This window comes from Hipposideros armiger, unplaced genomic scaffold (assembly GCF_001890085.2).
Source record: "Hipposideros armiger isolate ML-2016 unplaced genomic scaffold, ASM189008v1 scaffold_276, whole genome shotgun sequence".
Classification (NCBI taxonomy): Eukaryota; Metazoa; Chordata; class Mammalia; order Chiroptera; family Hipposideridae; genus Hipposideros; species Hipposideros armiger.
In genome coordinates this window covers 518,532-530,947 of record NW_017731626.1, presented here as the reverse complement: position 1 = coordinate 530,947, position 12,416 = coordinate 518,532, and the positions used below count along the sequence as shown (strand labels likewise).

At 44.7% G+C, this 12,416-nt stretch overlaps 1 protein-coding gene across 2 annotated transcripts in view; it reads left to right on the top strand.

Annotated features, from left to right (window-relative positions):
- ALDH1A2 (aldehyde dehydrogenase 1 family member A2) overlaps window positions 1-11,012 on the top strand; it is a 95,456-nt gene extending 84,444 nt beyond the window's left edge. For both annotated transcript variants that reach the window (XM_019657540.1, XM_019657541.1), the window contains 4 exons: window positions 949-1,113; window positions 1,722-1,879; window positions 2,185-2,259; window positions 9,193-11,012. In XM_019657540.1, coding sequence (XP_019513085.1) covers window positions 949-1,113; window positions 1,722-1,879; window positions 2,185-2,259; window positions 9,193-9,265 — 471 coding nt within the window. In that variant the 3' untranslated portion in view covers window positions 9,266-11,012. The remainder of the gene's footprint in view (window positions 1-948; window positions 1,114-1,721; window positions 1,880-2,184; window positions 2,260-9,192) is intronic.
- Window positions 11,013-12,416: the final 1,404 nt, after the last annotated feature.

Genomic DNA, 12,416 nt, shown 5'->3' with positions numbered 1-12,416 from the left:
GGATTAATGTCTTGGGTTTTTTTGGATAAATGCCTAAGAGTGGGATTGCTGGGTCATAAGGTAGTTCCATTTCCAGTTTTTTGAGATACCTCCATACTGATTTCTATAGTGGCTGCACCAGCCTGCAGTCCCACCAGCAGTGGACCAGGGTTCCCTTTTCCCCACAACCTCGCCAGCATTTGTTTGGAATTCTGGTTTTAAACTGCACATAGAATCTGAAAATTTTAAAAGATCTCATCTGGACCACTAGAACACGGGTTTTCCTAATAAGAAAACACCTTCTAGGTTTTGGGGCCACTTGAGGGAAGATTGATGATCTAGTTGATCATTTCAAACTCAGGTGAACATAGGTTTTTATATTATTTATTGTAATAATTGAGCGATAACTCTATTATAACTTTTGGGAAGCAAGACCGACCTTATTTTATGGACTAAGAAGCTAGCCCTCCTCACTATTACACTTAATCCTTTCCTTTAATGGTGTAAAATAGTTCCATTAAACATTTACCCCAGTAGAATTTAATGTATAGTAGTACTATGCAGAGCGATTGTGTGTTAGCTCATCTATTGTTTTCATTTTTTTAGTCAGTACAACTTGCTAAACTCTTCACTTGGCTATAGAAGTCAATTTTTCCCCATACAGTGAATAATCAATTCACCAGTGTTTCTATTATTTAGAAATGTTGCCTGAATCTTTAGCTGGTATTTCTGATTTGGCGGTATCATCCGAGCAGTTCATTTATTGGAATACTCTCTATATATTTTTGAACCATACAAAATTACCATTTTTGGTAGGTCAAAAATGTTCAGATAACAGTGGTTCCATATGATTTGACTTGGTATGACAAAGCTTTGAAAAAAATCACAAATGAGAGATTCTTGAGAACATGCTTATTTCTGTTTTCATAGAGGATTTTACTTGGAGTCATTAGGTAATTTTTTCTGTAGATTGATAAGAAACAGTACAACAAGATCCTGGAACTCATCCAGAGTGGTGTGGCCGAGGGCGCCAAGCTGGAATGTGGAGGCAAAGGGCTGGGCCGAAAGGGGTTCTTCATTGAGCCCACAGTGTTCTCCAACGTCACAGATGACATGCGGATTGCCAAGGAGGAGGTATCACCTACAGGGTTCTAACAGCCACATCCTTCTCGGGATGGTTTCCAGAGCATTTATATAGATGATATTAGAGTTTAGTGTCTTTCTATGTTGTATACATTGTACAATAGCAATAAACATGGCTATGAAAGTCTCAGTGTCAAGAAAAATGGTGAATGAAAAGGCAAGGAAACTTGCTGGAGGCTAGGTTACATGCTGCATGACTGCAGAGCAATTGTAATAGCCAATCATTGGGTCACCAGGCTGTTGACCAGGAAAGAGAAAGCCTCTGAGTCTCCTCACATTTATGCAGGGCAGGGAACAACTGCAGGTTGGCCCGCAATCCAGAGCAGTACTTGCTCAGGCCTGGAGCAGGGCCAGGGCTCATGGAGACCATTAGTACACACAGTGGAATGATGCCAGGGAGGGTGGGGGTGTGGGTGTTAAACTCTAAGGAGGACAGACTCTTGCATAATCTTATTCTGGGAAAGTTGAGGATATTTTACAGTTTTGTGCTGCTAAACTTAAACATCATTGAAATAATGACGGCAGGGAACAGTTGCTTTGAAATGTGGAAAGCAGGTGAAGGATTGGCAACCATGTTGGGTCAAACTATTTTGTTGCAGATCTTTGGCCCCGTTCAGGAAATTCTGAGGTTTAAGACAATGGATGAAGTTATTGAAAGAGCCAATAATTCCGACTTTGGACTCGTCGCTGCCGTCTTTACCAATGACATCAACAAGGCCCTCACAGTGTCTTCTGCAATGCAAGCTGGGACAGTTTGGTAAGATCAGAGCCTGTGTCATCACTGTGGCCACAACACATTCCACGGTGGTGTAGGAGCCTGGGTGAAGTACACATGTATCTCTGGGAAGGATGGGACAGACCGAAGGCAACCAGACTTCACCCTGAGAGGGGATACTGTTCTTTACTGGCTAGATCAGGAAATCAAAGTGAATCTTAAATTATAAATTTTTCATCTTGAAAAAAGGAAATAAAAATGAGACTTAAAAAACAAATATCATGCCAGTGGGATTATTTCTGTGCAAGCAGAATCCACACTAACAGTACTCTCTTTTCTTCTTTCAGGATCAATTGTTACAATGCCTTAAATGCCCAGAGCCCCTTTGGGGGATTCAAGATGTCTGGAAATGGGAGAGAAATGTAAGTGTCCAAAGTTGCTGGTGCCTGCAGAGAAACAGGGATTGCGAATAGCAGCATAGAGGAATACTGACAAAATCAGTTCATTCTCTTACTCTCCTCCGTTCATTAAACAAACACTTGGTTGAGCACATACTACTATAAGCTAAGCACCATACTACATGTTACAAAGATGAATAAACACAATTCTCTTACCTTAGTTGGGAATGGAGAAAAATGAACGTACCAGTAATTCCATACAATAAGGGCTGTTAGAAGTATGTCAAATGTTTTGTATGTGAAGGAACAATCAACTCATTTTGCCTGATGGGAACAGAGAAGACTTCACAGAGGAAATAACATTTCAGTTTTTTAGGAGCAGGCATCCCAGGCAAAGGGAATAACAAGAATAAAGGTGTGAAGGCACAACCAATACAGAACGATCAAGGGACAAAACAGTGTTTGGTGTGTTAAAAACAAAAGTCACCAGCTGCCAGCCCAGGGACAAATCTGGCTTGCAGAAATGTTTTGTGTTGCCTCACAGCATTTAAAAACCTTTACCTGCAATTCAAAAATGAGGAGGCTTTACGTAAAATCTAGATTCCAGGCTGGATAAATGAAACATCCAACTTGAAAGAATCAGAAGAATTCCAGAAAAGATTGCTAAACAATAGAAGAGTTCAGAGATGGGAGAGATCGTTGTGAGCTGGAGAAGTCCAGGAAACCTTTCGATATGATCCGATGCAGGGATTTGAATTGGCCTTTAAAGGAGAGAAACATTTGGGTAGATAGAGAGAGGGGAATGTTTTTTCAGGGTTGGTGGGCAAAGCAAGGTGACAATGGAGAGGGTGAGTAAGGCATGATGGGAAAGAGAAGTGTGATGTTTGGGGGAAATACAGTGAACCCATACATAAGACTAGCACAGAGGGTTTACACGCTTCAGATACTTTAGCCAGACATTTCTGGCTTTGAGCCATTAAACCACAACATAGGTATAGCTTTGAGGCGAAGAGCAGAGTTTCAAGAATCACACTACTCAGATACGTATCCTGGCTTTAATGCTTAATACCTGTGCAACCTTGGGCAAATCACTTAATCTTACTAAGCCTCAGTTTCCTCATCTATAAAATGAGAATAATTTTAGTTCCTACCCCAGAGGGTTGCTGTGAGGATTAAATGTTAGGATTAAGTATGCCAACAGAGTGATATACTCTGTCGGTAGCTGCTATTATCATTATTGATTAAGTACTGTAGATGAGTACTATGTAGGGGGTCCTCCATTTTCTTAATAAACATGTTACTTTAGAAGTGTAGCAGAATTTTTCCAAAATTCCAGCTAGTATCACCAACTTACATCTGTCTCTTGCTTGAACCTTGGCTTCTGGCCTTCAGTACCTCTCACTTGCTTTCCAGCCAGAATCCAGAATCAGTCTGGATCCTGTTGCTCAAGTACTGATATTCCTCAGCCTTCATAAAGTCCTCAGGTACTCCAGGGAGCTCTTCCTAACTTGGACATGGTCTTCACTTTCTGCTTCCACTTGTCAGTTTCCTGCTTCCGTGTGTGTGCTCCCCCAGTCTCTGAAAGGTTGGAGCGATCACTGGTTCCGGGAATGCTGCTCACATTGACTGTTTTGTTACAGATCATGAGCAGGGTGAATCATGGGCATAAAATATACTTGTGATAAATAGTCTCTGGTTGTGGCTCCTAATCCCAGGCTCGCCCTGGGCCCTCATCATGGTCAAGCCCCTGCCAGGACTCAGGCTGTGACATTGTCCAGGTCCAGTCTGTTCCTATCAGAAACATTCCCCTTGGCTGTGTCAGAACCACACAGCACAGGGCGGCCCAAGATACTGAAGAACAGCTCTCTCCACTCGTCTCGTGGGTGCTACAGTGAATGGGCCTTCCCAGTGCAGTTAAAAAATAATTAAGTAACAGCAAAACAAGCCCAAAGGGAGTACAAGGGAGGAAATAATAAAGACCAGAGCAGAAATAAATGAAACAGAGACCAAAAAAACAATACAAAAGATCAATGAAACCAAGAGCTGGTTTTTTGAAAAGATAAACAAAATCGACAAACATTCTAAAGAAAAAAAAATAATAGTTAAGAAACAGTGCTCTTTGATGAGATTCACTTCATCTTGTCTAAATTATATGCTTCTTTGTCCCCACTTGCCTCCAAAACATGTTTTCTCTTCTTTAAATGACCCAGAGAGGTAGGAAACGCTTCATAGAAAAGAACCTGCTCTGTCCTACACCCCCCCACACACACTGCCCCCGCATTCTTCCTTATTTAATACGGTCTAGAAATTCCATGTAACCCTGCCTGTGGACAGAATTGTTTATCTCACAGCCTGCAGACTTCATGCAGCTTTGGTCCCGACATCTCCTTGCCCATCTCTAAGAGAAACAGAGACAGGGAATAGCACTTTCTGGAAACAAGCTCCAAGGAGGGTTGAGGGGCCTCTGAGCTCTCTCCCACAGAGAGCTGTGGAGAGGGCTGCCCTCTATAGGTTACCTGATGGGCTTGCCTCTAACTCCCAGGGCCTGAGCCTTGGGCTGAGATTCTCTCGGTCCCGCCTGTCCAGCCAGTTCCATCTGTTTCCCTTTCCCTATCGTTTTCCCTCCTTCCTCATCTAAGCTCCCCTGAGACAACGGATCATAGAGCCCACGCATTAAAACATGTGTCTTTCCAGGGAATGGAAAGAAAGCTATGAACCTTCACATTTTAAAAATGAAGGACACAAGCTTTGAAGATGAGAAGTGTAATTAGGATGCTCTAAATGAGGGCCTCTCAGGTTGTGTGCGCACACATGTACGTTGTGCATGCATGCTCATGCGTAGCGTGCCTGCGCACAGAAATTCACCTGCAGCCTGGAGGCAGGGCTTGCTAAGCATGCCTATCTGGGGACCCATGCTCAGGTTCTGATTTAGTAGATCTGGGCTAGGGCCCAGGATCTGCATTTTTAACAAGCTTCTGGAATGATTCTAATGCAGGTGGTCTGGGGACCCTACTCTGAGATATACTGCTGTAAGCCAAAGAAAAAGGCAGGGAAATATACACCCTAAACAGAAATCCCTATTTAATGGGTGAGCCTGACTTATTTCCCAAAATGGCTGGCTGAGAGATACCAAAATCTAACATCCTATCTTATCCTGTAGGTATATCAAGTTTGGTTCATCTTAGGTAATATAACCTAATCTGGCTAGGGATCTGGGCTTCTCAATGTGCCTGTGCCCTGACACATTATCCAGCTATGAAGGTGACCACATGAAGAGACTGGGGCTCGTCAATAACAATATGTCTGCCTTTCGTGCAGGCGTGAGGTTTTTCCCTGACTGTGGAACTGTATGTGCCATAGAATTTAACTGGATTAAGTAGAATTTAAGTAGATTGAGAGTAAGACCATGGAACGAGATAGCAAAAGGGCTGAAGAATCTGAACTTCAAGGCTTTCAGAGACCTTACATCAGGGTTTCTCAAAGGGTGGGCCAAATGACCACCTGTACCAAAGTCTCTTGGGCTCCTCCTCAGACCTACTGAAACAGAATCTTTGATGGAGGGTGGTCAGTAATCTACAATTTACGCAAGCTTCTTGGGTGACACATGTGTATGCTGAGATTCAGAAATTACTGCCTGAGAGATGACTGGGTGTCAAGAGAATGGGGGTGACTCTGCTGAAGTCTCATACAACCAGTTGAAGGCAGAGCTGAGTTGGCAGTCCTGTCTGCTAACCCTCAGTTCCAGTGGTTTTTCTGCTCTCTGTGCATTGCCCTAGGACCTCTCACTGACTTTCTTTGATGCCCTGGGCCCACGGGCAGTACTTCTTTTTATGGCTGATTTGAGTTCACTCCTCCATCCTGGAGCTAGGTTGTGTGTGCACCATGGCAGCCGATGGCTACCTGGGACCCGGATAGGAAGCACCTCCAGTCCAGCAGGATTTTCCATTGCTCGGCGCGCCCAGATTATAGGATCCAACCGTCACACTTGGAAGCAACCATATCGCTCTCTGTAGACTTTCTGTAGACTTCTGACCCTGCAGACTTCCTTACAGTTCTCACAACCTAGTCAGAGATCTGAGCAGGAGGAAAGTGGTTCAGGGTCTGCCCTAAGTGCGTGCACAAGCCAGGAAACAAGAAGGGAGTAACCTCGTTTCAAACAGGAGGCAGATGATGTCCATGATGAAGAGACATTCAGAATTGCCCAAGGGCAGGAAAAAGGAGAGAGAGAGCCAGAGCTGAGCTGGTAATAAAGAGACTCGGCGCCTGGATGGAGCTAATGAGGAAACCATATACTGAGTGGGGCAGTCCCAAGTTTATTCTTCTCATTCCTATAAACAGAGTGGCCAATGCAGATAAGAGAGCAGCATATTTGCCCCAGTCTCTCCTTGGGGGCAGTGGGCATGTCAACTCTGGTGCCTTGGTGCTCAGAGGACCTGCTGGCAAAGGACTGGAGCCTTGTGTGTGGATGTGGGGATTCTGGGAAGGAGACAGAATGAATCGTTTACAGCAGGCCTCCACTGTAAAGCCCCATTACAGTCACTTTGTACCTTTTATACAGGACTGTTTTGAAAGACAGTCTTTCTTAATCCTTTCTTGAAATATATCTCTAAGTGTTCTTTTACCTTTTTTTCTAGCAGAGACGGTGTGTCAACAGGGTAGCACTAGGGAAGTGCTTCCTTCCACAGTTAATCAGGTGCCTTCTCTGAGCCTGGTGCTATAGGCTACACACCAGGTTTGGTGGAGGACGGAAAGCGAGATCAGTCAGATCCGAGTCTGGGGGACGCAGATGCTGAAGCAGCCTTCCCGGCATGACAGTGCTGCGGAGAAGACGGGCACTCTGGGAACCCAGAGGCGGGGGAGCTGCTTCTGCTGAGAGTGGCAGGAAAGGCTTCACAGAGGAGTGACTTTAAAAAGAATAGAAAGGAAAAAAAATTCAAGCATTTATTTATTTATTTATTTATTTATTTATTTATTATTGTTAGTTTCAGGTGTACAGAACAATGCAATAGTTACCCTTTTCACCCTCACAAAGTAACAACCCCCCTCCCCCATCCACTGCCCTCCCACCCCCGATATCATGCTTATCTATTACAATTCCATTGAATCCGTTCCCGCACTCTACTCCATGTCCCGAGGTTATATGTATATATAATTATAGTTGACATACAGTATTATTCAACATCAGTTTCAGAAATACAATGCGGTGGTCAGGCCTCTACACCGACTATGAAGTGGACTCCCCAAAAGGACATGGGTCCATCTGGCCCCCTAAGAAATGCTTACAACATTATTGATTGTATTCCTCGGACTGTCTTTTTCTATCCCTGAGGCCATATTGCAATTACCCAATTGTATTGTCTCATCACTTCCCCTTCTCCTTCATCCCCACCCCCTCCCGACTAGCAACCCTCAGTTCTTCCTCTGTGTCTCTGAGACTATCTCCATCCACTTCTCCCATCCATTCAGTTCCTTAGAATCCACGTATAAGTGAGATCATATGATATTTGTCTTTCTCTGACTGACTTATTTCACTTAGCATAATGTTCTCTAGTTCCATCCATATTGTTGCAAAGGGTACTATTTCCTTCTTCTTTATAGCTGAATAATACTCCATTGTGTAAATGTACCAAAGTTTCTTATTCCAGTCATCTACCGATGGGCATTTTGGTTGTTTCCAAGTCTTAGCTATTGTGAATAACGCCGCAATGAACATAGGGGTACATATATTTTTTTGGATTAATGTCTTGGGATTTTTTGGATAAATACCTAAGAAAAATTCAAGCATTTTAAAGAAAAAAATAGAGCATGCTTGATTTTACAATGAAATAGAGAAAGAAAAAAAAAAGGCAATTAAAAAGAGGCAAAATTGAGAAGGGGATAGAGAAGAAAAGTAAAGAAAAGAAGCACCGTAGCAACGAGCCTTTGCTACACCCCAGCATCCTTAAAGCAGTGGTTTGAAAACACCTCTGAGAGTGTCCAGAGGGCTGCTGGGAAAGGCTGCCTTAGTCTCCTGTCACCCCTTAAACAGGTGACCCAGCTCCCACGCCCTCGTCAGCCCAGCCACCTGCAAGCTCCTCAGAGGCTGGGGCCAATTATTTCGTTTCTCCTTCGCCCAACCCAATATAGTGCTGCCGCATACTAATCACTCAGTAATGTTTGTTTACTAAATGAATGGCAATCCTTGATCTATGACTACGATCCCAGAGGCCTCCGTGAGCCAGAAGCGGAAGTGGCCAAAGGAGTCTTCGGAGGACAACTTAACTACCACTTCCCAATTCTTAGTTAGTCGGTTATTTTTTATTACGGTGAGGGCTGTGGACAGTGTTTATTCAGGATTATGTCTTTAAGGCATTGCAGGCGATGTGTGCTCTTCCATGATAGGCCTTCGGGGGTTCATTTCCATTTATTAAGTCTAAGGACCAATGAGAAGGAATTAGAATACCAGACCAAGAGGCCTCTAGCCTGGGAATCTCAATTAGAGTGGAGTAGCTCTCTAGGAGAGTGATCAGAGCACAGACGCGTCCTGGGTCAGGGTTTTCAAAAAGGAAAGCACCCATAGTCCTGAAGAGTCAGCACGCCTGTGGTAGAAACACGGCCCAGGTGTTAAGAGACCTGGTTCTGCCGCTGACCATGGTGCTCATCCAGCGTCTCCAGGTGACAGCTGGCCAAGGCAAACCCCCAGGCCTGTTTCTCTGAGTAGCTGGGAACCGTTGCCTTTCTGTGCAATATTGTGAAGGCAAATCATCCTTTACCTTTAGAAACAGTGACTGCTCATAAGATGACAGCTTTCCCAGCCCCTTCGAGGAAAGCTGGGCTTCCATTAGGAATTGTTCCATGAAACCCCAGGCCCTGCTGTTAGCAGGTGATGACTTACACCTTTCCAGGACTCTTAATATGGCTCAGGTGGGGCTGCCTGGGTAACTCTGGTGTCTGACACTGCCCATTTCTGCTTTTCAGGGGAGAATTCGGTTTGCGAGAGTACTCCGAAGTTAAGACTGTGACAGTAAAGATCCCCCAGAAGAATTCCTAAGAAGGCCAAGAAGGAAGGTGAAGGCCTGCCTGCACGACCCTCCTCTCCGCTCTCCCTGTGGGGCCCAGCTCTCAGGAACCCAAAGCTGACACTCGGTCCTTATTTAAAGATTTAGATGATAACACGTAGGCCAGGCCGGTCACTGCATAACAACTAGAGCAAACCAGCTGGGCACAGTTTCTTGGCATTCTGTAAGGGATCTCCTTAATGATACCAAATATTGGGAAGGTGGGATGAAGGTAACAGGAGAAGCTATCGGCACATCAGGTGTGTCTTTCTGAAGTGAGGGCTGAATAAGGGAGCTGTATAATTTGATGCCTTTTGTCACAGAGAACTTTCCTCATCAGGAAAGGTAGCCTTTCCATTGTCTTCATTTTCCCCCTTCCAGATTTTCCCTGCTCACCCACTCCTCCTGCTTCTCCAAGGAGATCTCAGCTGAGCTCATTTAGGGCAGATGTTTGGGCCAGGAACAATTTTCCAAGGTTTTGCAGCCAAATGACCGTTTCATGTTATCCGTTTCTTCAAAGCAAAACATGACATGGTTTTAGTTAGCGCCAGATCAGACAGAAAATGCTAGGAGCTGGTACACTGCAGATATACTAGCAAGTGAGAACTGGGGATATTCCTGACCCAATCTGGATTCCTTACACCCATAAATTCACGAGTGAAAGATCAGGAAGATGGAGATGCAGAGTTCGCGGCTGCTGCGCTTGCCGCGTGGTGTTGGGGTATGCGTGTGCGTGCATGCATTTAATCCCTTGGTTACTCCAGAATAAGGTTGTTTTTCATAGATTGATCTTTTCCAAAGCTTATTTTTTAAATCACCCCCCCAAAAAAAACCTATCTGATTAGCTCAAGAATTTGGAAAAAGGTAATGCTGGGTGCCTTGCAGAAATAATTTTGTTTCCAGTTCTCACTAAGTGAATTTTCTGCAGTTGGATCTCTAGCTTCTTCTGCCCCTCAGCCCGCACTGCACCTGCACCTGCTACTCCCAGTGATAAGGGTGTTCCTTTGGCCCATCATGCCTTAAAATGCCCTGAATCCACTGGCAGGAACCTTGGAAAATCTGGCCACGCCTGGAGGTTTGCTTTTCCATTTGCACAGCCCAGTGTGCCATGAATGCCACGCTCCAGCAGAGCTCCCGCCATGCCCGGTGGCTCATCCATATACCGTCCTTGCCTCTCGGCCTCCCACGGGGGAGGCGAGGAGCAGGCTGGCTCCTTTTCCCCCCAGCCAGGCACTCCTCTTCCACTATCCAGCGAACCCACCAGTGTGATGTGAGCGGTCAGCCTCCTTTCCTTCTTCCCTCTTTCCAGCTGCCGAATCCAGTCCAGTCTCTCACCGAGATGAAGATCATTTATTTAAAAGTACCAAACATAACCTAGAGTATATGGAATATGGGCAACACATATATAGCCTTCTGTATTTAACTGTTTTCTGCTTTCTAACCATACCAATTTTCTGTTTCTAACCCTTGTGTATTCATGATGTTTTAAAGAAGTCTCTCCTTGCTGTTACTTGCAAATGACAGTGCATTCAGTGGCCCGATGCCTTGAGAGATGCCACATTTCTGAGTTTCCATGTGAATGTCCTGCTCTCCCCTTATAGTGTGTGTCCAAGTGAATGTATCCATTAACCAGCTAGTTACCTTTGAACTGCAATATAGAATGTGAAAATGAAGATTTATTTCTTTTAATTTACTTAAAAAGAAACCTCTGTGCTAGCAATAAAGCATTTATATTGTGTACTCCTTGGGATTATTTGGCTGTGTTTATAAGTCTGTATGTCATGCTAAGTACGTTTGAGGCTTTCTCTCAGCTGCTGGCTCTTTCAGCCTCGCTGCTCTCTCTGGTTACTGGGCAATGGTCTGGGAGGGTATTGGTACAGAATGCCATAAGGCAGACAAGGCCCTTACTTTCTGACACTCTTTGAAATCTGTGTATGCATACAGTTTTATGTGGCAAACAAGCATAACCATATATGAAATGACAGTTTTCCTTCAGAAGAACCTCCGTGAAAGCTAAAACGTAAAGGAGCTTTTAGGGCCTTGTTGTCACAAACATGGGCTGCACAATGAGCGCGCACGTGGCTGATGGCACTTAGCTATAGCTTCATTTTTATTATTTATTTATTTAAGATTTTATTAGGGAAGGGAGACAGTGTTGGGGAATTGGGAAGGGGAACAGCCAAGTTGTTGTCCTTTAATCTTAGTTGTGGAGGGCGCAGCTAGCTCAGCTCCAAGTCCAGTCACCATCTGGCTGAGGGTCAGCAGCTTGTGGCCACTCAGCTCAAAGTGCCGTGTTCAATCTCAGTTGCTGGTGGGCATAGTCACCATCCCATGTGGGAGTCAAGCCAGCAACCTTGTTGTTAGGAGCACGTGCTCTCACCAGCTGAGCCATCCTGCCACCTGTTGGCAGCTCAGCGGCAGCTCAGCTCAGGCACAGCTTACTGGCCCATGTGGGAATCAAACTGGCAACCTTGTTGCTCAGAGCTCGCGCTCTTAACCCACTGAGTCACTCAGCCAGCCTCTGTAGTTTCATTTTTATTTAGCCTAGTGAAAGGAAGTCAAAGTGACAACGTGATGCAGTATTTTTGCAGCTGTAAAAAGGAAGCTGTAAGTGATTGTCTACCAGCTAGGGCTTTTTTGCTCTCTGTGTGTTCTCAGAATTGAGCTTTTGAGGACTGATGTCCACCCTTTAGACCTGCAAATCTCCTCCCTACAACCCTTGGAATCTCCACCCAACTCCTGGTCCAGTGAGACAAACACACAAACTGGTGACTTAGCCAAAGAGAAAATCAGACTTGGAGAGACGTGCTGCTCTGGACTGGGAAGTTAGTGCTCTGACTATAGTACCTGGCCCCTCAGAGCAACAAATGAAGCGTGGGAGAGTCAGTCCCTGGGCACTGGGGTGACCTCCGAAATATAAGAGGTGGGCTCCCTGTGAATCACACTCATGCTCAGGGAAAAAAATGAGAAGAAGATGGGCATAAAGTAATTTGAAAGTCCTCTGGAAAGGTGCCTTTGTAGAGCGTATAGATAGTGGGAATCAGAATAAGATATGACACAATTTTAATGGTTCCTCAAAGCATTAAGTTCCTCAAACTTCATCCCTTTATGATCCTGACATAAAGGCAAATGAAGATGGCACTA